Genomic DNA, 26,572 nt, shown 5'->3' on the forward strand with positions numbered 1-26,572 from the left:
TGAGACCTTTGAATCCTTAGACATTTCTAAGAAATAATGTGTAATCACCACACAAGCACAAACACACCGATTACACTATCCACTAAAAATTAAAACTAAAATTAAACTAATAAATTTAGTTTTTTTTTTTAATCCCTACAAAAAACACATACACTCCACTACTAAAAGGGGATGGAAGGGCCCAAAGGCCTAAGGAAGAAACTCTTAAGTTCTTGTGGTAAAAAGGGTGGATAAACAGGAAGGAAAGGATAAAAAACTACTTAACTAATTTAAAGGGGTTTAAATTAACTTTTAGACTGTTCTAAATAAACAAACCTGAAGCCGGTTGGAACAACACACCTCGATCGCTGCAGCGGCAAACGAGATCTGAGGTATTACCGCCTAGCATTGTGGGATAAAAGGGGAGCCTCGAGCCGGTGGAACCAACTCTCAAGCTTTTAGAGTGGCCGAGTCGGAGCCGAGGATCGGCTCCGAACCCATCCAGCAAGAATGAAGGCGAGATAGACAACTTAACATTATGCAACATCTACATTATATACTCTGTCTGACTGATTGATTGATGCTTATAGAAAATAAACTATTCCTCCTTGCCTCATCACAAACTATCTGTGAGAGATACAAATAATTAGCCAAGCTGGAGGCATCATTTTCACATATGAACACTGTCTACAAACACCCCACACAAATATCTGGATAATTATCATATGCTTAGGGTGTAAAAAAAGACATTGTCTAAGCCTCGAGGGACAAACAAGATCAGGACTCAGTGGAAATCAAACATCACAACACACACACTACCACATCCATAGGTTCATACGTTCATAGGCAGGTACTAGGCTATTGGCCCTAGAGCCTACATAAGCCTAGCCAAACGGTACCCTGGCTTTTGCCACCCAAGAAAATTATTTTCCTGTGCCCCTGTCAAGTAGAGCCACAGAAGTGATCCCCGGGGTGAATTTCCTATCTCCCATCCAATCATCCAGATTTTACCTGAAGAGTGCTAATGAGGAGCTTTGTCTGATATAGATAGGTAGTTTGTTCCAGAGTATGGGAAGTCTCTGGGACAGGAATCTATCCCTCCAGCATGTTCTGTTTATTGTGGAGGCAAGGTTTAGGTCCCTACAGCATGTAGCTCGGAGGGATTGGGATTTCTTTAAGTGGAGCATGTCCAACAGCTCTCTGGGTTTGACATAGCTCTGGATGTTAGGCAGAGATCGCCTCTGAGTAGGCGATATGTGACAGAGTAAAGCTGGAGTTTTTTGAGATGGTCTGCGTAGGGCATCTGTCTGAGGCCGGTAATCCTCTTTGTGAGGTATTTCTGCAGCCTTTCCAGTTGTTGTAGATGTCTTGTGAGGTACATACCAAAAGGGGGCGTTGTACTCTATAATGGGTCTAATGAGTGATAAGTAGAGGGGAACAATAACCTCTTTTTTCCTGGATGAGAAACCTTTTGTGATGAGGTGTGCCACGTAGAAGGATTTCCTGACTACTGTGGTGATGTGATTATCAAATGAGAGACTGCTGTCCACCTGTGTCCCAAGGTCTCTTAGGTTCATAGGTTCATAGGTTCATACTAGGCTATCTGCCCGAGGGCATTTACAAGCCTAGCCCATCGTTTTGTGGCTTACGCCACCCCTTTAGTATGGGGAACTATACCCATTATTTTGCTGTGCCTCTGTCGAGCAGTGACACTGAGGTAATCCCTGGGGTATATCTGCGATCTCCCATCCATTGGTCAAGATTCCTCTTGAACAAGGCCAGCGAGGTGCTCTGCCTCACATGTACCGGGATTTTGTTCCACAGCATAGGGAGTCTTTGGGTGATGAATCTATCCCTCCAGCACGTCCTGTTAATAGCCGTGTCGAGGTTTAAGTCTCCCGCCCTTGTGGCTCTGATGGATCTAGATTTTTTGAGGTGAAGCATATTCATCAAATCTGGGTTTGACATGGCCTTGTATGTTAGGCAAAGGTCACCTCTGAGCAAGCGGTAAGCGACTGAATAGAGCTGGAGTTCTTTCAGTCGGGCATCATAGGATAGATTTTTGAGACCCTCTTATCACACTTTCGGTGCTAAGTAGACTATCGCCTATGTGGTAGTTCATGGGTACAGAGTTCTTACCAAAAGGAATGACAATGCACTTTTTGGCATTGAGCTTGAGGCCATGGCTTTGACATCAGGCATGTCTCAGTGAGGCCCTTTTGTAGGATGTCCACATCGTAAGGAGTTTTGATTATGGCTCCTAGTTTGCAGTCATCTGCAAACTTTGTTAGCCAAAGACCTTCTGTGTTAGCCTGTACTTCAGAGAAGTAGATACCAAAAAGGAGAGGACCCAGGAATGAACCCTGTGGTACTCCACTTGTCACTGGTCTGAAGCTGGATTTAGAGTCTGCTACTTTCACAGTGTGGGTTCTGACAGTGAGCCAGTTGGCAACCCATCTTGTGATATAGGGATTTATACCTAGTTTAGTGAGTTTATCTATAATTCCAGAGTGGGGGATGGTGTCGAAAGCCTTGGCGAGATCTAGATAGGCTGTGTGAACCACCTTACCCTCATCTACGGCTTTGGTGACCGCTTCAAAGAAGTCTATCAGGTTTAGGAGACATGACCTGCCTTTTACAAACCCGAACTGGATAGGGTCCAGAGTTTGGAGATTACCAATGTCATTGTTTACAAGTTCCATGATGATACATTCCATAGCCTTGCAGACCAGGGTCATCAGGCTGATGAGGCGGTAGTTCCCAGGGTCCGTGGTGGCTCCCCCTTTGTGGAGTGGGATAACCATTGCTGTGCACCACTCAGTCGGCACAAAGCCTGAGGTGAGGCTATGACTGAACATGGTAGCTAGGTGGGGGTGCCAGTTCATTCTGTAGTTCATGCAGAACGCAGCCTGGGATGTTGTCAGGTCCCATGGATGCTGTGTTCTTGGCTTTGGAGAGTGTATTTTTTACCTGTGCAGCCGTGATTACAGGAACTCTGCATTCTTCCGGTACAGACAGGGGTAAAGTTAGCACTGAACCTATCTGCCAGGATGTTGGCAATATCAGTTGGTTCTGTATATTTAGTGCCATTGTGCTGTGACACAGAGCAGATCTGAGTGTTGCCATTGAGATTCTTGACATAGCTATAGAATGCTTTGGGGTTGTCTTTAGAATCAGTGGCAATTTTGTTTTCGTAACTAGCTTTGGAGGATTTTATGAGGGATCTCAGCATCTTACTGAGTTCCTCCAATCATAGGATTTTACTCTTTTTTTGCAACTGTTTCTTTCATCTGTTGTAGAGTTTGTTTATGGCAGGGGACCACCAGATTGGCTTCCTTTTTTGGGGGGATAGCATCTTGGTTCTGTTAGGGATTGCATGATCTATGCACTTGTGTAGGTGCTTATAAAGTGCATTTGTATAGGATTCAGCAGTTGTACCTCTATTGTCCGTCAAAATGGGTGTCGTGAAGTTTGCCACTTCTGCCTTAAGAAGCGTGAAGTTGGCTTTGGAAACTTTTTTTTACAGTGGTTTCCCTAATCGGGGGGTGGGGGTGGGATGTGAACGTCTAGGGTGATTAACTTGTGGTCGGATCTGACCAATGAGGAACTGACCTCTGGTGTGGAACACTGGTTGTCCATGCTGGTAATGACCAGGTCTAGGATACTGCTGCCCCTGGTGGGGGTATGGATAAGTTGATCCAAGGCGTTGGAATTTATGAATTCCAGTAAACGTTGAGCACAAGAGTTGGTACATAAGTAGTTTTCCCAGTTAATGGTGGGGTAGTTGAAATAGCCCATTATTAGGGTGTTAGATTGTACCCTAATATTTTCCAGTGTATCAAGAAATGAGGAGTGGGAATCCTGGGGCATGGTGGGGGATCTGTAGCAAGCTACAATTTGGATTGCGGTCTTGCCCAGAGTTAGTTGCACTTGGATAATCTCGGATGCAGTATGCTGAGCAACTAGCCTGGAGGCGTGGATATCCTTAATGAATATGGACACGCCTCCACCTTTAGTGTTTTGGTCCAGGTTAGGTGGCCGAAAGGTGTGGTTTGAATTATAGTCTGGTAATGCAGGGGTGCTCTCTGGAGCCTTGAACCAGGTCTCTGTCACTGCACAGATCTCGATGTTCTCCATTTTAAGGAGTGCCTCGAGTGAGTGCATTTTGAGGTTTAGACTTCTAGCATTAAGTAGCATTACCCTCAGATTTTGCTTGCTTGCACCTGTTACGGTGGTGAATTTGTCATTTGAACCTTGCCTAAAAAAGGCACTATGGGTTGGCAAGAGCCTTAGCCAGTATCCAGAATCCCAAGGGCGACAGGTGCAGGCCATCTCTATCAAAGCATTGTGGTTTGTCGATCATGTCATCCCAGGCAGACAGATACTGGATCCCCTTAGAATGACACCAGAAGCTTAGCCAATTGTTGAAGTCAGTCATTTTGTCGTTGTACTGTGGTATCATTCTGGGAGATGGCAGGATGCTACTCAGGGCTAGGGTCATAACTGCCTGGACTACAAGATCGGAGAGCTCCTCCATGTCTCTTTTCATATATCCAGGGAGGTACATCTCAGGTCATTCACACCAACATGGACAATGACAGAGTCATATTTGTACTTGTTGTGGAGTGACCTGAGTGCGTGCGTTATGTGACGCATCCTGGCACCTGACAGGAAGCTGACAGTAACTTTCTCCTTGTTTAGCCTGGTGAGTGGAACATCAATGTGACTGACTAGAGTCACGTATGACTAGAGTGTTGGGTACATTGTTATGCCTTATGGGCTGTGGTCGAGTGGCACACTGAGTTTGTGGGCTATGGGTCATTTGGGTTGTTTTGGGGGTTGGAATTTGCTTGTGTTTCTACTTTGGGGGTCCCTATTGCTTGGGTAGATTTTAATTGAGAGCCTCTGCGAATGTAGGTGTGTGTTTTGTGTTTCTATGTGTGTGTTTTGGTGGTGTAGGTTTTGAGGGACTATGTGATGAGTGTGGTGTAGTGCAAATGTTTACCTTCTCCTCTTGACTGTCTAGTCCAGTCTTGGGTGAAGAGAGCTTTTATTCCAGTTTGGCTATATAAGTGCATCTCTCACAGGTTGTAGTGTTGGATGGTAGGAGGAGAGGGTTGTCTGTGTACATGAGGTAATTGCTGCATTGCCCCAAGATGCCCAGATTCATCAGGTAGACAGGAGAAAAGAGATGACCATTAGACATGCCTGGATAGGTGCTTATTTATTAAGTACTAAAAACTGTTTTCCTCTTGACAAGTGAGGAAGTTGAGTGCTGTAGTAACTTGTAGCTTATTTAGTGCTTACAATGAGTTCTGAACAAGTGCTGAGCTCAAAGAAACAGATTTGAGTGCTAAAACTAGAAAACTGGCTAGTTCTAATAAGATTAAGCTAGAAGGCTTCCCTCCAACACAGAAAGGCTTGGGGACTCAGAAGCTTACAAACAGTCCTGGATACAGCAAATCTGTATCTGGACTAGATGACTTTCAGGAAAGGCAGGAAACAAGCTTAGAAAATCTTTTTTTTTTTTTTGTAAAGTGGAAAGTGGCAGAGATTCACCAGAGCTACCCTGCCCCCAAACCCAGTACTCAAAAACCCTTTTCTAATGCAAAGATACTATTAATGGATGACTATAGTCAAGGACACAGTCTCTATTCTCACAAGGCAAGAAAAGTAGGGTGATGGTGAGCTGTCTTTCAGGTGCAAAAGTCTTTGATGTTGCAGGAGCTTTCAAGCCGAACAAATATGACTACAACATGGTAGACATTTCTCAGCTCTCCATGTATGTCCCAAATACAGCACAGACCCTGGTATTAAGTGAAATCTTTCCTTCTCCAAGAATGATGCAGAGGTGCAAAGAAAAAAATGCTTGGTTTCAACAACTGGCTGACTAAACAGTGTCATTCAAGGGGATACAGTAGGTGTTAGCTTGGAATGAGTTGTTGCACAGCCTTGCTTGCTTTGGCTTCTGTATACTGGCCAAAATCCTTGCTACCTCCACAGTGCCTTTTTTAGGTATGCACCAGCTAAAAGATCACTCAACCTAAAAAGAAAACAACAAAACAAGAGCCTGCCAATATCAAGGTAGTGCTGCTCAATGCTGGGAGTCTAACAAATTTCTTGACCTTGAGGCCCTCCTGCATTTGGAGCACATTCATGTGCGCATTATTACAGAAACTTGGTTTAGAAGTACAGAAAGCACACCATCTATACCAGGTGTTGCACCTATCACACACGTAGACCTGATGGAAGCTGCAGTGGAATATCTATTTTCGATAAGGACCACATTACCCTGAAGCAGATTCATAGTGACCCACAGACCAAATTTACTGAGATACAAAATCACATGAAATAAAACCAACTATCAGATCATAGCATCTTAAAGGACCCCCTCAATGCACCCCTGGAAACCACATTTAATTCCTAAATTTACAGGATGAACTTCACATACACAGGAATGCCATCATCCAGGAAGACTTTAACTACCTTTCAATAAACTGGGAAAACTACACCTCAAATGCAGGTTATGGCCAGAAATTCCTTGATTTCATAAACAAAAGCTACATAGATAGATTAGTCGTAGGCTAATGGGCCAAATAGTCAAAGACCCACTAGAGGACAAAACATTACTGATCTGTCAGTTAGAAATATAGCATCTACATGCACTATCCCACTGGTATGCCCTTCCCCAGTTAATCCTGACAATAAAATGGTACCCCCTTCTCCTTCAAAATCCTCAAACCATCAGTTGTAAACAAAACAGTACTCAAAGACTTCAACATATTAACCTCCTGAGATTCTGCGATTAAGTCTCAAAATTCAAGTATACCTAACTCCCAAAATGTTAACACAGCTGGTAGTTAAGCAGACAAATTCTATGCTCAACTAGGTAAGTGTAATAAACCTGACAGATGGCTAACAGAACCAAACAAAATGAGATATTCAAGAGCAACCAGCCTAGTGGTCCACATGCATAAATAAACAATACAATAAAAGAAAAGAACCAAACAAAATGAGATATTCAAGAGCAACCAGCCTAGTGGCCCACATGCATAAATAAAAAATACAATAAAAGAAAAATCTTCTTAGAATATGCTGCAAAACTAAAGACCCATAAACAAGTCAAGGTCAACATAAAAAAAAAAAATTATCAAAGCTACTGAAAAATAAAAAAGAAATGAAGGCATCCCATGAATTTAGATTAGAATCAGAAGCTAAAGATAATTATAACTCCTTCTTTACTTACATTAGGAAATAAAGAAACACCAAACATCGCTCCATACTTATTCAAAATGGCACCATTTACTCAGACACAGTAGATATCACAAATAGATTAGCTAACAAATTCAGTGCAAATTTCTCCCGAGCCATCTATACAAAACCCATATTTCAAAGGATCTCAAACCTCCTATCATCACAAAACAATGGTTGCTAAAGGTACATTCAAACCCAAAACTACATCCTTCATGGGACCTGATTACATACCCAACTGCCTTCTGAATCACACTAAAAAATGCGCAGGTGGATCCACTGTTACAGCTATTCAGCCTGAGCTCAGCCACTGGTTTTGTCCCAGAGATATGGCGAGCAGCAGCTGTGATGCCTCTTCACAAAGACAGCTACACCACAAACCCCAGAAACTATAGACCCATTAGCCTGATAAGTCTCAACTGCAAGGTTATGGAGTGTGTTATAACGGACCTGAGACACGACTTTTAATATCACAGCTTAAGATACTATTTCCAGCCAGTTTGGCTTTTAGATCCTGTCTAATGAATCTAGTAAACTTCTTTGAGAGAGTAACACAAGCCATTGACAGTAGTCATTCTATCAATACAGCATACCTTAACCTTGCCAAGGTATTTGATAGCACAGCGCACACTAAGATAATTAATGTGCTTAATGTGCTCCAAACTGATCCCTATACAAGCACACACTAAGATAATTAATATGCTTAATGTGCTCCAAACAGATCCCTATATGAATACACACTAAGATAATTAATGTGCTTAATGTGCACCAAACTGATCCCTATACAAGCACACACTAAGATAATTATTATGCTTAATGTGCTCCAAACGGATCCCTATATGAATACACACTAAGATAATTAACGTGCTTAATGTGCACCAAACTGATCCCTATACAAGCACACACTAAGATAATTAATATGCTTAATGTGCTCCAAACGGATCCCTGTATGAATACACACTAAGATAATTAACGTGCTTAATGTGCACCAAACTGATCCCTATACAAGCACACACTAAGATAATTAATATGCTTAATGTGCTCCAAACGGATCCCTGTATGAATACACACTAAGATAATTAACGTGCTTAATGTGCACCAAACTGATCCCTATACAAGCACACACTAAGATAATTAATATGCTTAATGTGCTCCAAACGGATCCCTGTATGAATACACACTAAGATAATTAACGTGCTTAATGTGCACCAAACTGATCCCTATACAAGCACACACTAAGATAATTAATATGCTTAATGTGCTCCAAACGGATCCCTGTATGAATACACACTAAGATAATTAACGTGCTTAATGTGCACAAAACTGATCCCTATACAAGCACACACTAAGATAATTAATATGTTTAATGTGCTCCAAACGGATCCCTATATGAATACACACTAAGATAATTAACGTGCTTAATGTGCACCAAACTGATCCCTATGTAGTTAGGTAGACAGCAAATTGGCTAATCGACAGAACCCACATGTTGTGAGAAACCAGAGAATATGAGTAGATAATTCTCTCCCTTCTGATTATCATGCTGCAACACGGGTTACAAAATCCTTCCATCTGGCACAACTGATTACATAGATCATCTCTTCCAGATCCAAAGTCATCTTTGCCCATTTACATTCCTCACTGATGAGGCCCATCACAGAAGGCATTGTCATTTTAGGGATGTATCTTACCAGATATATTAGGCAGTTGGAAAGACCCCAGTGGTTCTTAACAAAAAAAGATCACAGGCATAAAGGACCTAAGGTACTGGCAGAGGCTGGAGGCTCTGTCATTCCATTCAGTGTCCTATAGACTCTTTAGGGACAACCTGTACATTGCTTTTCCGGCCACTCATGATCAAACAGTCCAAGATGTCATATCTCCACAAATCAGTCCAGTGAACACATTAGGACCAGAGATCTGAACCTGCTTCAACAGAAAAAAAAAATCATGGTGGAGAGACAGATTTGTCAAACAATGACTACCTCTTCTCTGCAACAAACTTCCACTCCAGATCAAGAAAAGTGGAATTGTATGAGTAGTCACAAAACAAACCCTGGCATGACTGGTCGATGCCAGTCACTATACCAAACAGAATGGACATTTTTATTATTTTCCAGTATAAGAAGTGTATTCTTATAAACTATTTAAAGTAAAAAGAAATCAAACTACAGTTGGGTAAATTCAACTTATCATAGCAGTAGATGCTGAAATATATCACTGCTGCAGTAGCCTAAGCTATATATGGGTTATATCCTGCCTAGGATATAACAGACAGACAGCTTTGAAAGCCTAAAGGCACCTTTCATGTACCCATACCACTGGAAACTTGAGCACATCAGGGAGAAAAACCAGCAGACTGAGTGCCAAGCCCTTCAGAGCTTTCATGACAACTGAAAAATTGAGGCTAAAGCCTGAAGCAGGTCAATGCTAGACACTTAAAAATGAATGTCCTCACCTTGGCAAATAATGTCATACAAAAATAAACAGGATGGAGGGGAGGGAGCAGCTACTATAACAGTGATCTACTATAATGGTAAGTTTGCTTACACAACTGTCATATGCTGATCATTAGATTACTGCTGCAGTAGCCTAATCTACATTGGCAGAATACTAAAGCTTAGAAAGAGCTGGAGGAGAAAGAATGAGGGTCCAGGAGCAATGGAGAATCCTTCTAGCAAAGACTCTTCTAGACTTGGAAAATGGACTAGTTTGTAGTGCTTTGTAAAAAGTATATACAGAGTACATCAGGCAGTCAAGTTGAAGTCGTTTCAAGTAAGAGTGCTAGTTTGTAGTGCTTTGTAAAAGTATGTACTGAGTACATCAGGCAGTCAAGTTGAAGATGTTTCATGTAAGAGTGCATCAGACAACCCCTGTCTTGTGTGAATAGGTCCAGACTATGAGGAAACTTGTGGTAACTGCCCTTGGCCATTTCCAAAAGAATGGACAGCAACTGTTGCCTGCCTGAGCCAGAAGGGACTCACCACAATGATCTTTGAAAAGTTATTCTTACTCTTCAAAACAACCTTGGAAATCAGATGAAAGTGTGGAAAGATTTACAAAAATATTTCTGTCCAAGGTAATGAAAAGTCATCTGTTTTCCTGGCCTGTTTGCAATTGAGTCCTGGAGCAGAATTGTGCTAGTTGTTTGCTCTGAATCAAGGTGAACAGATCTATCTGAAGTGTCCATCTCCAGTGATAGCCTAATGCAGACTGCAAAATATTCAAATTTTTCCTTATGCAAACTGCTGACTAATTATTTTTCTTTCTTACTGTTGCCATGCTTGGTCCAGGTCATGGCGGAAAAGAGTGTTTGTACCAGCCACCTAAAATAAAATAAAAATGAAAAAAATGCATAAACATTGTAAATGCTGTCTAATCCCGCATATTCATTTAAAAGGTTCTGTGCATATCAAAAGTACTCCAACTTTTTATTTAAATGTTTAAAATAACGCATCGTAGATAAATGTGTCATAAATAGACTTGGTTGTACCTGGTATGAGGACTTCAATCTCATAAATATGGCCAGGTGTGCCCAAATCCCACTACTATAGACTCTTCGTTGTATATTGTTTCTATTTCTCATACCAAAACACTGACTCAAACTGGAGTGGCTGATGAAAATAAACCAAAGTCTCCCACATCAAAAAGCAACATAAATACAGTATTACAATACCAAGTCAACACTATGAATGCAACATTCCAAAATCTGAAATACAAAAGTACTTTAAGCTGTAAATCCAAGCAACCAAAAATAGAACTGTGACCAGTCACCAGATGTAACACTAAACCAAGGTGGTTTTCAGAAAGGCCTAGCCTGTCATCTAGTGTTAATTAATGTGAGTCTAGTTTCACATAATGAGGATACATATGCATCCGAAATTAAAAAAAACATTTATTTCAGATGCATATATAGCTCTTTTATTTGAACCTACAACAAAATTAAAAACACCAGCTTGCATTAGTTACAGCTATGCAACCATGTTGGTCCTTTCTGCATAGATCCAAAGTTTCCTGTCTCTTAATACAGCCAAACAACTGTAAATCAATCACAAATATGACAGAGCTTCTCTGCAACCTCCTCCCACTTACCGATAAACATTTTTCCTTAACTGTATAGCTTAACCATCCCGCACCTTGGCAATCTTGAAATGCTACCTCAGAATCAATGAAAAATATTTAAATGAATGACTGCATATCAACAACAAAGAGGAAATGTCACATATTTCTTTAAAATATAAATTGGTCAGACATAACAAGTATACTATTAGTGCACTAAAGAACCTATAATGGAAATACTTTAATGGAAATCCATGTCAGAAGTGAGTCATAGCGGGATCCCCCTTCTGCCCCCACACACACACACACACACACACACACACACACACATCCCTTTCTGGCAGGCCCACCAGTGTTATGTATTACTGCTTAAACAACAAATCTTACCTAGCAAATTACTAATGTAGAATATCTCCTTTTACTGAAAATGTAAATAAAGCACACTCAGATAAACAGAAACAGATATGATAAATATACACAGTTTCCTACCTGTGAGCAGGAATCCTTCGAGCACCAGCTACAAGAACCACATCACACAGTTGCTTGTGTCTCAGGTAGTTTTCCATTTTCTTAAAAGTAAGTTCTGCATGGTTCAAAGCCTGAAAGAATTCATCCGGGGAGCTGGGTTCCATAGTGTGGCATGAAGACAACGTTTGACTGCTGTTGGAGGTTCTACAGATGCAAATTTGCACACATCATAAATCCACTAGAAAGGGCTTATTCAAATGTAGCAAATGCTTAAATTATCAAATTAGCAAACGTATGCATAAAAATTAGAAGCTATCACTGAAAACAAATATACTTACTACATTTACTTTTTGATACACAGTCTCTTTTTTGACACTTAGAGTCTTTTTATCTTTACTTTTTCAAGGACAGTTACAATGTAATATAGCATGATGTCATGATATACCTTTTCTGCACAGAAGTAACAAACTACACAACATACAATGTTAAGCATTTAAGATCTGTAGCAGCAACAGCAAATGGGTTAAAGACTAGTTTTAACAAACACTGACAGATATTCACTTAGGGTAACATTTCTTCTTACAGCATGACTAAAAGATCAGACTGTTTTGACTATTGCTTATCCAAATGTTGTGTGCTGTGTCTTGGAACTCTTCTATCAGTACACAAATGATGTGATACCTCTGCTTTTACTCTGTATTTTATTACTGGAATTCAACCCTAATAGTTTTCTGCTGAAATGTAGCTGTGAAGTCATATTTCAATTTTAGAGCCAAAAGGACCCAAGCTATTTGTAACAAACATTCTTAATAATAATTCACTTCTATTCTGATAATCACGTTTCTTTTTAAGGTGGGGGGGGGGGGGGGGCAGTGCCTTTCCCAGCAAGCAACGGGTCAAAACCAGTCCAAGCTGGCATATCAGTACAGGTACAAACACAAACACACACACACCCCATGGACAGTTCAGAAGACTGCCAATTCACCTGTCAGCTTGCCTCTACAGTGTGGGGGAAAATTATGTACTTAGCATAATAAGAAGTTATGTACCTACCATAACGTTCCATGTTAGTTGTCTTCTCTCGCCTTCTTTCTTGCTTGATGGGTTCGGAGCCGATCCCTCGGCTCCGACTCGGCACTTGCTAAGCTCGAGAGTCACTTTTACCAGCTCGAGGCAGCCCCATATCCCATGATGCAAGGCGGTAAGTACCCAGATCTCGTTTGTTGACAAAGGGCAATAACACCAAGCATGAAATACTTCCCAAAGGAAGAAGAAACTTACAGATGGAAAAAGGACCAGGTCTGAATGGTCTTTAGCATAATAGTTTCTTATACAAGGTCTGTCCAGGCCAGGGGGAAGGAGGGAGGGTCAAGAAAGAAGGCGAGAAGACAACTAACATGGAACGTTATGGTAGGTACATAACTTCTTAATGTTAAGTTGTCAATCTCGCCTTCATTCTTGCTTGATGGGACCGCGTCCCTAGCACCTCTATCCTGGGTGGCTCAATGGAACAAACTCTTGAGGACTGTAGAGCCAAAACTGGCTCTGTCCCTGGAGGCCAAGTCCAATTTGTAATGGGAAACAAAAGTGTGAGGAGTAGCCCAAGTGGCCACTGCACAAATAGTGTCCAAAGGAAGTCTAGCTTGAAAAGCTGTAGAAGTAGCTAAACTCCTAGTTGAATGTGCTTTAGGTTTTGAGCACAGCTGTTTTCCCTGAGTATGAATTTCAGTGATGACCAAGAAAGCCATCTGGACAAAGTCACTTTAGAAACAGGAAGGCCTTTTTATTATCCGCATAGGAAACAAAAGTTGATCAGATTTTCTAAATTTTTGTTCTGTCCAAATAATATCTAAGTTGACGATGGACATCAAGATAATGTAGCTTTTGTTCAGCTCTGTCTAAATAGTTAGGAAAAATACCGGAGATCAATGGATTGATTCAAATTATTCTTTGAAGCGACCTTAGGTAAAAAGGTTGGGTTAGTTCTCAAAGATACTCTGTCTTTGTGAAAACCAAATAGGGGTCGAACCGAAAGAGCATGAAGTTCAGACACCCTCCTGGCAGATGTAATAGCCACTAGAAATAACGTTTTCCAAGAAAGATATTTCAGGGAACAAGAAACAGCTGGCTCAAGGGGAAGAATCAAGGATGTCAGCACTAAATTTAGATCCCACTGAGGAGGAGGATTCCTGATTGGAGGTTTTAGCAGGAAAATTCCTTTCAAGAAGGCCCTGCAGAGCCTATGGGACATAATATTATGATCTGCTATCCCGACATGAAAGTTGGAAATAGCAGCCAATTGAACTCTGACTGTGGAAGAAGAGGAGCCTGCATGAAAAATCTCTGCTAAGAAGTCCAGAACTGCCTGAACAGGGGCAGTAAAAGGATCAATATTTTGGGCCTTAGCCCAATAAGAGAAACGTTCCATTTGCTTGTGTAAATCCTCCTGGTAGAGGATTTTAGTGAAGCTACTATGATGTCTCTAACTGGGTTAGAGATCAAAGGAAGCCTGGCTAAGGAAGGAAGTGGAGCAACCATGCTGTGAGGTTGAGAGAAGGGATTGACCGGTGCAGCTGACCGGATTGGTGAATCAGAAGATCTGGCACTGGGTCCAGATGCCACGGCTGCACCAAAAGGTGACGATGGAGGAACGGGAACCAAACTTGTCGAGGCCAGTAAGGGGCAATGAGAATCAATTTGGCTCTCAAAACGGTAGCTTTCTGGATCACCTGAGGGATCAGAGGAAATGGAGGGAAGGCATAAAGAAGTCCCTGGGGCCAATCCTGGGTCAGAGCGTCTCTGGGGGGATGGCCTGATAGAGGGAAGAGGCTGAAGAAGTCTGGACATTTGCTGTTTTGGGGAGTAGCAAAAAGATCGCAACATGGACGACCCCATTCCAGAAAAATTTCTTCCGCTATAGATTGCTTGAGAGACCACTCGTGAGGCATGAGGATAGCTCTGCTCAATCTGTCCGCTATAATGTTGGTTTTTCCAGGGATATGCGTTGCTACCAGAAACCGATGAGAGGAGATCGCCCATTGCCAAAGTCTGAGCGCTTCTCGACACAAGGGGTAGGACTTGGTTCCGCCCTGTTTGTTGATATACCAAACTACAGACATGTTGTCTGTGTGGACTGCAATTGTCCCTACGGGAAGAAAGTCGTTGAGGGCTTGCAACGTTAAAAGCACTGCTCTCATCTCCAGGACATTTATGTGCAGATGGTACTCGAACGGTTGCCACGTCCCATGAACCATCCTGCCCTGATAATGACCCCCCCCACCCGATCAGGGAGGCATCCGTGGTGACAGTGGCTATCGGGGACGGAGGTACAAAGCACCTGCCTTGGTGAACCTGAGACGATGTGATCCACCAAGCAAGATGCTCTTTGCATGTCTGTGTCACCAGAATCTGGTGACGCATTGGAAGTTGCTGGTATGACCACTGTGTGAACAGCATCCACTGAAGAAGGCGCATGTAGAATCGAGCCAGGGGAAGAAGAGTAATGGCCGCAGCCATGAGACCTAATACCTGGCCTGTATTTTCTTGCTGGCCAGAATGATCCTGACATGAGTCTGAATGTCTGAAACTCTTTGTTCTGTAAGGGTAGCTGACATCCGAACAGTGTTTAAGTTTGCGCCTATGAAGGTAATAGACTGGCAGGGCGATAAGGATGACTTTTCGAAGTTGATTGAGATGCCCAAATGAGAACGAAGGTCTATTGTGTAATCCCTGGCTTGTATAAGCTGATGCCTGGTGGTGGCTGACAGGAGCCAGTCGTCGAGATACGGAAACACCTGGAATCCTTGACGTCTCAGGTGAGCCGTGACCACTGCCATGCATTTGGTGAACACTCTGGGGGCTGTAGTGAGACCAAAGGGCAGGGCTCTGAACTGGAAATGACTGGACCCCAGCCGAAGCGGAGAAATCTCCTGGAGCGTCTGTGAATTTTGATGTGATAGTATGCATCCTGAAGATCTATTGAGCACATCCAGTTGTCCTTCTGTAAGAAGGGCAGAATTGACTGAAGAGTGACCATTCGAATCTTGTCTTCCTGACAGACTTGTTGAGTCTGCTGAGATCCAATATTGGTCTCCAGTCTCCCGTCTTTTGGGGACCAAAAGAACCTTGAGTAGATTCCGGCTCTGAATGGTCTATTGTAACTGGCTGAATGGCTCTTTTTTGCAGTAGTTTTGCGATTTCTAACTCTGCAATGTCCCTTAGACCGGGTGGTACATCTGGAAGGGAATTTGAGGGGAAAGGACTTTCCTCGAAAGGAATTATGTAACCCTTGGATATGATCGACTGTACCCATCTGTCTTGAGTGAGGGAATGCCAGGCTTCTGGGTACAGTGATAATCTTCCCCCGACTGCCTCCAAGGAGGGACAGCCGGGCAACACCTCAGGGATGCTGAAAGGGCTTGTCAGAGAGAGGCTCCCTGTTTCCCTGGTTCTTCGGACCCCTCTGCCTCTAGAGCGTCTGTTATTGTTACCCCCTCTGCCTCTAGGGGTAAACTGACCACGTGAATCCGGCGTGACTCCTTGGGATTTACGGAACCACATCTTCCCACCCTTCTGTCCTTTGGGATAAGGCCTAGAAGGGGTGGAAAACGGACTCCAACAGCAGAAAGAGTCTTGCCGTCCTGCTCGCACCTGGTCAAGGTTTCCTTCACCTGAGGGCCAAACAAAGCTGACCCATCAAAGGGAGAATTTGTGAAGGACGCCTTAAAGGGATCCGCAAAATCACATAGCCGCATCCAGGCTTGGCGTCTAAGAGCCACACCTGTGCCTGCGGCTCTACTCGCTCCATCCGCAGCATAAGATATTAGCCGCATGGAGGAGTTTGCAATGGAATTGAGGGTTCCTAGCTGAGAAGCAATTTTTTCTTGAGCCCCTGCAGCTGTAGGATCCTGAACTACTTCTCGAAGCTCCTTCAGGATATCCCTTTGGAGTCTGGTGAAGTGACATAGGTAATTCAGCTTAACGCATAGCAAAGGTCGCTGAGGAAAACATCCGCTTAGCATACGTATCGATGGTCCTAGAGTCCTTATTAGGGGGATGGACGGGCAGGGAAGGATCTGCAAGTTCCTTTTGGTGGCCGCAGCCACCACCATGGCATCAGCGGGACACCCTTAGTAAGGAATTGTTTGTCGCCGGGGCAGTGATAAATTTTGAAGGCCTCCTAGGGACTGGCTCTACAGAGTCAGGAGCTGCCCACGCCTCGTGCAATCACCTGCATAAGGGGTCGAAGGCGGAGATACCCAGGAGGTGGAGGGCCGAGATCCAAACGCCTCTAGGTATACTGACTCATCCTCAGAGGGATTGTTGGTGGGCCAGTTTCCCTCTGTTTCAGAAGTTCTAGGATGTCTGAGAAGGAGACATCCTCAGAGGGGATCTAGGGATCCCTCTGACTCACCAAAGTCAGTATCCGAGTGACAGACTCGGGGGAGTCTACATGCTTCCTCTTACAAGTCCTCTTCCTAGGAGGATCTCCCGAAACATCAGGAGAATCCTCGGAAGAGGCGGAAATTCCCAATGGGGAAACCTGAGGCAGAGGATCTCTGGGTCCTGTAGCAAGAGAAGTGGCAGAGATGTCAACAGGTACTATAGAGGGAGGAGCTACGGGAACAGACTGCTGACTGATACCAGTGGCCAGTACACTCTTCATCACCTCGAATGCTCCCCTCCCAGGCAGGTCCGAGAGAACCCGCTCCGAAGAGCTAGGAACTCCAGGGGCCACCGAAAGGGAAGTCTCCGAGGCAGATGTCGGAGCCGAGCTCACCAAGGCCGAGGCTCCAAGGGGAAGAGCGGGCTCGGACAAGGGTCCGATGCCACTCACCCCCTTGGAGGAGACCATGGAAGCCTGACCACCAAATCCCTCTAAGGAAGGTCTCGAAGAGGAGATAAGAGTAGAGGCTGAAGGAACAGAAGGGGGTATCCGTCCTCCAGCCGTAGCAGTAACCATTCCCGAAGACTCCAACTCCAAGCTCTGGGGTAGAGTTGAAGGAGGAACTGTAACGGGGTGTGGACCAACAGTCGTCTGTTGAGACGGACTGTGTAACATTTGGGCCAGTACCTGTGACTTGAGTAATCTACTGACCACTCTCTCTAGGTCATGATCTGACAACCTGGATGACCTTGAAGACCGGCTCCGATGGCTCCGTTCCGACAGAAGAGGTGAAGCCGGAGCCGAAAGTATCGGCTCCAAGGAAGGAGACCTCGACCTCTTCCTGGAATGAGCCATCGGAGCCGATACAATAGATCCTGTTGGAGCCGATCTCTCGGAGCCGACAGGAAGCCTCGATGTATCGGCTCCAGCCGTGTCGGAGCCGATCGGAGCCGACACCGATGCCTGTGCCACATGGGTGTCGGAGCCGATCGGAGCCGACATCGAAGTGGTCAATACAGATTCGGCACCGATAGCCATCTGTGCCGAAGGCTTTGTCAAGCTAGAATCGGCTCCAGCCGGAGCCGATCTCGACTCAGTACGAGTCGGAGCCGAGGCCGCAGGCTTAGATACAGAAGCCTGGGCCTTGGAAGGTTTTACTGATTTTGGTGGAGCCGACTTAGCCGGAGAGCCCTCCGGCTTAAGAAGGCCCCTAAGAATCAGTTTGTTCCGTCTCTCCTGCAGGACTCTCTGGCTGAAGGAGTGACAAATAGCACAGGAGTCCTGCAGGTGAAGAGGGCCCAGACAATACAGGCAAGAAGTGTGACCGTCTGTCAGAAACATCTTCTGACAGCACGAGTCACACTTCTTAAAACCTGAGACCCTCTCCTTTGACATGGTGCCGAAAAAACACACACACACACACCAGTCAAAAATAAGTTAAATAAAATACCAAAGGGTATTCTATAAACCAACACACACACCCTAACAGGGGGGGGATGGGATAGGGAAAAGATTGACTAACAAAAAATTAAAGGAGACAGGGAATTTCTGTCAGAAAGGGTACAAATTAAACTTAAAAACTATCAATAAAAGGTTTTTGACTAAAAAGGGGCTTAAATATCACAAAAGTGAACAACTTACCAGGAGCTGGTAAAAAGAAGACCTCCTAAGCGAAGCAGCAAACGAGATCTGGGTACTTACCGCCTTGCATCAAGGGATATGGGGCTGTCTCGAGCTGGTAAAAGTGACTCTCGAGCTTAGCAAGTGCCGAGTCGGAGCCGAGGGATCGGCTCCGAACCCATCAAGCAAGAATGAAGGCGAGATTGACAACTTAACATCAACAGCTTTGCAGGAGTGGGTCCATCTTCCATAAGTTCTACAATTACTACAGCAGGAACTAGGGCAACCCAGTAATCTAAACTTTCTCAGGCTGCTGCACTAAATCCTCCCACCACACCCTCAAATGCAATGTGGCAGCTCCCCTCTCCAGATCAGATGAAGCTGCGCTGAAGAACAACCAAAGACAAAGGAATCAAAACACCAATAAAGAGACAGAGGGATGGGTCAGTATAGACAATGGACTCACTTCTACAGATCTAATTTGAACTGTTAATAGCAGCAGTCTGCATTTAAAGTGGAACAGCCTTACAAGACTATCTGCAAATATATAGAGCTGAGTATATTTTTCTGTATTATTCTGTACTATAGAGCTAAATTGTTGCTTAGATATCTGTTGTCTTAGTGTTCTGCAAATATACAGAGATCAGTATATATTTTTTGGGTTTTATAATTTGCACTCTGATTCCTCACATCTCTGTTGAAACTTCCCCCCCCCCATTGTGGTTTCTATTGCTTGTGTGTTGTTAACTCAAGGTTCCCTTAATTTGAACTGTTAATAGCAGCAGTCTGCATTTAAAGTGGAACAGCCTTACAAGACTATCTGCAAATATACAGAGCTGAGTATATTTTTCTGTATTATTCTGTATTATAGAGCTAAATTGTTGCTTAGATATCTGTTGTCTTAGTGTTCTGCAAATATACAGAGATCAGTACATATTTTTTGGGTTTTATAATTTGAACTCTGATTCCTCACATCTCTGTTGAAACCCCCCCCCCCCCATTGTGGTTTCTATTGCTTGTGTGCTGTTAACTCAAGGTTCCCTTAATTTGAACTGTTAATAGCAGCAGTCTGCACATAAAGTGGAACAGCCTTACAAGACTATCTGCAAATATATAGAGCTGAGTATATTTTTCTGTATTATTCTGTATTACAGAGTTAAATTGTTGCTTAGATATCTGTTGTCTTCGTGTTCTGCAAATATACAGAGATCAGTATATATTTTTTGGGTTTTATAATTTGCACTCTGATTCCTCACATCTCTGTTGAAACTCCGCCCCCGTTCTGGTAGTAGTTTAAATTTGGTGGCTTTTGCAGTGCCCGCCCCACTGTAGATTTGATCTAGGACACTCCCCCAGTCCCATCTCTTTACCGCATTCTACCTAATAAACCCTTTCTCCACTTGCTTTTAATCCTTTTTAATTTAATTACATTTTTTTCAAACTGTGTGTGGACTAATATTGCTACATGCTCAAGTGTGCCAGCTTGCACTGCATGTGAATTGTTTTTACTACTGTTTTTGCTTCTTTTCTGAAAAAAAAAAAAAAGTGTAAGCCTGTTTCCTACCTTTCCTGTAATTAATGTTCCAGATACAGATTTGCTGTATCCAGGACTATTTGTAAGCTTCTGAGCCCCCATGCCTTTCTGTGTTGGAGGGAAGCCTTCTAGCTTATCAGAGTGGTAAGCACTAGGTAACCTGTCTACCACATAAGGAGTGGTTCTGGCCCAGAATTTGTAGTTATTGGCCGTTTGGGTGGTCTTCCATCTCTCTCAACTTTCTGATTTGAAGGCATGCATTTGCACTTGTTTCTGTCCAGTAACTCCTGGGCCCATCTCATTTGCTCACTCAAAAAAAAAAACTGCTTTTACTGTATTTGTGTTTCTTCCTACCTTATTTTGCTTTTGCGTCATCTTAAAAGTACTCAATTGTATTTATTACTGCTTGGTGTAACTCATTCTAAGCCTTTTTGTTTAAGCACTTGGGCTTCAGACCAGTTGTTTTACATTAGGAAGGTTTGTGGCCTGCACTGTGGTGGCAGGACAGGTAGCTTACATCCTTCTAAGTTGTGAAGTGCTGATTGAGGGCTCAGTGTCTGTTATTCTAAAAGTGCATTAGTTCTGGTTTAAGCACTTGGGCTTCAGGCCAGTTATTTTACATTAAGAAGGTTTGTGGTCTGCATTCTTGTGGGAGGAGAGGCTGGACTCTGCCCTTCTGAGCTGGGAATTTCTGGTTAAAGGCTTATAGTGCCTGCATATTTGAACTGTTTCTTACTGAAATTGGTACACCTTGTTTGCTGTAGCATAGACTAGATCCAAGCCTGCTGAATCTAGCTTAATGTGTATGCTGCTTGTTTGTTTGCTTGCTTGTTATTTCCCTGAAATGCTAATTCCACCTAAAACGTGGCTTTTCAGCACTTCTGTGGATCCCTAGTGATATCTGCATTGCTTACTGTACTTATTTCCTTGTTTCACTTGAAAGAAAGTTACTGTTTGTCATTTTTGCATTTAAGTTACCTGGCACTTGCTCACTAAAGCAATTATATAAGTCAGCACTAAAATATTAAAAGCACTACACCCTCACAAACTCTCCTTGAGTACCTCGTTCCCCACTGGCCCTTTTTTTTTCAATTATAAAGGAATTCCCAATACTATTCTAGCATGTCCAAAGATCAGTTGTCAATCTCCTCTCTGGTCCAGCTGGTGAATCTGGGAATCTTGAGGCAATGTTACAACTGCCTCATGTACACAGACAACCCTCTCCTCCTCCCAACAAATTCCAACACATGTGAGAGATGGCTTAGAATGAGTTACACCAAGCAGTAATAAATACAATTGAGTACTTTTAAGATGACGCAAAAGCAAAATAAGGTAGGAAGAAACACAAATACAGTAAAAGCAGTTTTTTTTTTTTGAGTGAGCAAATGAGATGGGCCCAGGAGTTACTGGACAGAAACAAGTGCAAATGCATGCCTTCAAATCAGAAAGTTGAGAGAGATGGAAGACCACCCAAACGGCCAATAACTACAAATGCAACCATATAGCCATACTGGAGGCTAAGCTCTCTCAACTCAGTACTGGCGAAACCAGGTAGGAGAAGGAAACCACACTCACTACAATTCCAGTCTCACATAGACCTACCACGACAGCAAATCAAACACATAAACACACAAAAACATACTCGGAGGCTCTAAATAAAAATCTGCCTAAGCAGCAGAGACCTCCAAAGCAGACACCCAAGCAACCGCTACCCCAAAACAAAACACGTGCAACACATAGCTCACAAAGCCAGTGTGCCGAATAGTCACAGCCCTTAAGGCTAAACAACACACCTGATACACTTGTAATTGGTGACTCTATCGTCAGGAACAATGACGTCCCGCTCACCAGGCTGAACGAGGAGAAGGTCATGGTGAGCTGCCTGTCGGGCGCTAGGATCCGCCACATAACATAAGCACTCAGGTTACCCAAGGCAAGTACAAATATGACTCCGTCATTGTCCATGCGGGTGTGAATGACCCGAGACGTACCTCCCTGGACTACATGAAAAGAGACATAGAGGAGCTCTCTGAGCATGTAGCCCAGGCCGGTATGACCCTGACCTTGAGTAGCATCTTACCCTCACTAAGAATGATGCCACAATATGAAGACAAGATGATCAATTTCAACAATTGGCTTAAGTATTGGTGTCATTCAAAGGGGATCCAATGCCTGTCAGCCTGGGATGACATGCTCGACAAGCCACGATGCTTCACTAGGGACGGCTTGCACCTGTCACCCCTGGGCTTTCGGATATTGGCAAAGGCTTTTGTTACCCCCATAGTGCCTTTTTTAGGCAAGGCTCAAAAGACAAACCCACCTCCATAGGTATCACAAGGGATAAGAAACTAAGAGTAATGCTACTCAATGCCAGAAGTCTAAACCTCAAGATGCACGCACTCGAAACTCTCCTTAGCATGGAGAACATCGATATCTGTGCAGTAACAGAAACCCGGTTCAAGGCTCCCGAGAGCACCCCAGCACTACCAGGTTATATCTCATACCATGCTTTTTGTCCCCAAAACTTGGACAAAAGGAGGGGGAGTATCAATATTCGTCAAAGATACCCACACCTCCAGGCTGGTGGCACAGCACGAAGCAGCAGAGACTATCCATGTGCAACTAACAGTGGGTAAAACTGCCTTCCAGTTTATAGCCTGCTACAGACCACCTTCCCAAACCCAGGAACTCCACTCGGCCTTCCTGAGAACACTGGAAAACATGAAGGTCTCTCCAAACACCATTATATTGGGCGACTTCAACTACCCAAACATAGACTGGGAGCATTACTCTAGCTCCAATACCCTAGCCCAAAGGTTCCTAGAATTTATAAACTCAAATGCTATGGAACAACTTGTTACCACTCCTGCAAGAGGGGAAAACATACTGGACTTGATCATCACCAACATGGGGACTCTATGCTCCAGACCAGAAGTGTATCCCTCACTGGTAAGATCAGACCATAAACTAATCTCACTGGATATTCACATCCCGACCCCACCCCCTGCCAGAAAACCACAGTGAAAAACTTCTCTAAAGCAAATTTCACACTCCTCAAAACCGAGGTGGAATCCTTCAAAGTCCCCGGGCCTGTGGAAAATACGGCCCAGACCGCAGAATCCTTTATAAACGCATTCTATGACCACCTTCAGGAATGCATGGATCATGCAATCCCAAATAAAACCAAGACCCAATCCTCCAAAGGCAGACATCCTGTCTGGTGGACCCCAGCCATACACAAACTATACAATAGAAGGAGGAAGCTACTACATGATAGAGCAAAATCCCAAAAAGGGAAGGCATCCCTGATCAGTATTAGCAAAAAACTACGGGCACTCATAAAATCGTCTAAGGCCAGCTTTGAGAGAAAAATTGCACAGGACACTAAGGATAATCACAAGACTTTCTTTAGTTATGTTAGGAACCTGGGTGGGAATTCCCAGATATGCTCAGAATTAGTCCAAAATGACAAAAAATACACTGAACCCACAGACATTGCCAACATCCTAGCTGACAGGTTCAGCGCACTTCTCCCACCCTCCCCACCAAAAGGGCAAATATCTGTCCCAGCAGAGTGCTGCCCCCCTGACATCTCAGATGCTCAGGTAAGAGCCGCCCTCTCTCCAAAGCAAAAAACACAGCATCAATGGGACCAGACGGTGTCCCGGGCTGCGTCCTACATGAAATCCAAGAAGAGCTAAACCCACACATAAAACTACTGTTCAATCTCAGCCTTACTACAGGATATGTACCCAAAGAGTGGCGTACAGCAATGGTGGTCCCTCTCCACAAAGGTGGTGCCTCAACGGATCCTGGAAACTATCGCCCCATAAGCCTGACTAGCTTGGTCTGCAAAGCTATGGAAAGGATCATCATGGACCTTATAAATATATTGGGGACCTACAGACACTGGATCCTACCCAGTTTGGCTTTAAGGGCAGATCCTGCCTCTTAATCCTGGTCGATTTCTTTGAAACAGTCACCAAGGCCACTGACGAGGGGAAGGTGGTCCACACAGCCTACCCGGACCGCGCAAAAGCCTTCGATACAATACCCCACTCAGGCATTATAGATAAGCTCACCAGCTTAAATATAAACCCCTATGTCACTAGATGGGTTGCAAACTGGTTCAAGGACAGAACCCACATGGTTAGAATTGCTGGAGCCATGTCAGACTCCAAACCAGTTACAAGTGGTGTCCCACAAGGCTCAGTCCTGGGACCTCTCTTGTTCGGTATATATTTCTCAGTGGTACAGGCCAACACGGAAGGACTGTGGCTGACCAATTTTGCAAATGACTGCAAACTGGGCGCCATAATAGACTCTCCAGCCGAAACAAGCATCCTCCAAAAGGGCCTCATAGAAACAGACAACTGGTGCCAGAGCCATGGCCTCAAGCTAAATGCCAAAAAGTGTATAGTCATCCCCTTTGGCAAAAACAAAGTGCCCACAAATTACCACATAAGTGGTAATCCATTAAGTACGGAAGAAGTAATTAGGGACCTGGGGACCCAAGTTGATAGCAATCTCTCATTTGACAACCACGTGGCCAAAGTGGTTAGAAAAACATTTTATATAGCCCACCTAATCATGAAGGGATTCACATATAGATTAGGGGAGGTCATCGTGTCTTTTTACTCATCCCTCATCAGGCCCATAATTGAGTACAATGCCCCTTTTGGGAATTACCTTACCAGACACCTGCAGCAACTGGAAAGACCCCAAAAGTACCTCACCAAGCGGATCAAAAGGCTCAAACAGATGCCATATGCTGCCCAGTTAAAGAAACTCCAGCTCTACTCAGTGGCATACCACCTGCTCAGAGGCGATCTGTGCCTGACGTATAAAGCCATGCCCAACCCGGAATTAATGGACATGCTGCACCTCAGAAAATCCAAATCCAATCGAGCTACGCGCTCGAGAGACTTGAACCTCAGCACTGAAATAAATAGGACATGCTGGAGGGACAGATTCATAACCCAGAGGCTCACTTCACTCTGCCTAACCTGGACTGGGATTTTATTCCAGAGTCCCTCATTGATTCTCTTCAAGAGGAATCTTGATGAGTGGATGGGAGATCGTAGGTTTACCCCGGGTATCACTTCTGTGTCACTGTTTACATTTGTTTACTGGGAAAGACTGGTTAGGCAATGATACCCATTTTCAGCAGAGGCAGGGAAAGAAAAGCTCTGTACTCCAAGTTTTACATCTGCTAAGAATAGGTCCATCCTCCATACCCTCTAGAACAGCATCCCAAGCGCCTCCTGATGGGAAAAACATACGCTTGTACACAATGGTCCCAAATAATGTCCTAGACCTTGAAACCAGATCCAAATGATAGTGCTTCACAAAGTTACTCAAGGGTAGTCAAGCAGCAGCAAAGCACATATCATCCATTGAAGCAATCCTATAGAAGGCTGACAAAGAAGTTAAGGCCCTGGATAGGCTCACAAGGTGTTAACTAGGCTAATGACCACATGGCTTTTTTCAGCCTAGCCATGCATCCCAAATCTCTGACAAGTTGTGATACCCTCGATAAGTGTAACCATTTACAGGTTACCCATGTCCATTAGAGACACAGGTGCCAAAACTAGGGATGAATTTCTGGTTTCCCATCCAACTGTCCAAGTTGCACATGAACTGGGTTAGGGAGGAACTCTGCTTCACATGGATGGGGAGCCTGTTCCACAGAGAGGATAGTCTCTGGGATACATATCTATCTCTCTACCAGGACCTATGTATATCACAGGTAAGGTTTAAGTCTTTAGAATGGGTAATTCTATTGCAGTTTGTTTTGTGGATATGCAGGAGTTCCATCAGAGTGGGGTTTGACAATGCCCTGTATGCCAGGCATAGAACTCCCCTCAAAAGCCTATAGGAGACAGAATTACAGGGAAAGGGCCTTGAGGCGGTCTGCATAGGACTTACACCCTGTATCCTTTTAGTGAAGAATCTCTGTGGACATTCCAGTTGTTGGATATGCCTGGTTAGGGACATACTAAAGGGGGTATTGTACTCAATGATAGGTCTGATGAATGCCGAATACAGTGGAACAATGACTTCCTTGCACTTAGATGACATAGCCTTGTTGCAAGTTGTGCAATATAGAATGATTTCCTCACCACTGTAGACACATGATGGTCTAAGGCTAGATTACTATCTGTGTGTGTCCCTAAGTCCTGACTACTGGGTCAGCTCTAAGGGGTGTGTTGTCAATATGACAGTTACGTCAGTCGCCCTGCTAGACAGGGGTCCAGGGGAGTAAATATTGTGGG

The 26,572-nt window shown here is 43.8% G+C and overlaps 1 protein-coding gene across 2 annotated transcripts in view; it reads right to left on the reverse strand.

The window, feature by feature from the left end:
* Window positions 1-26,572, reverse strand: part of KLHL5 (kelch like family member 5) — a 1,925,884-nt gene that overhangs the window by 1,007,461 nt on the left and 891,851 nt on the right. For both annotated transcript variants that reach the window (XM_044062938.1, XM_044062939.1), the window contains exon 2: window positions 11,779-11,961. In XM_044062938.1, coding sequence (XP_043918873.1) covers window positions 11,779-11,961 — 183 coding nt within the window. The remainder of the gene's footprint in view (window positions 1-11,778; window positions 11,962-26,572) is intronic.

Source organism: Protopterus annectens, chromosome 2.part1, assembly GCF_019279795.1.
Source record: "Protopterus annectens isolate FY-2018-M chromosome 2.part1, PAN1.0, whole genome shotgun sequence".
Taxonomy (NCBI): Eukaryota; Metazoa; Chordata; order Ceratodontiformes; family Protopteridae; genus Protopterus; species Protopterus annectens.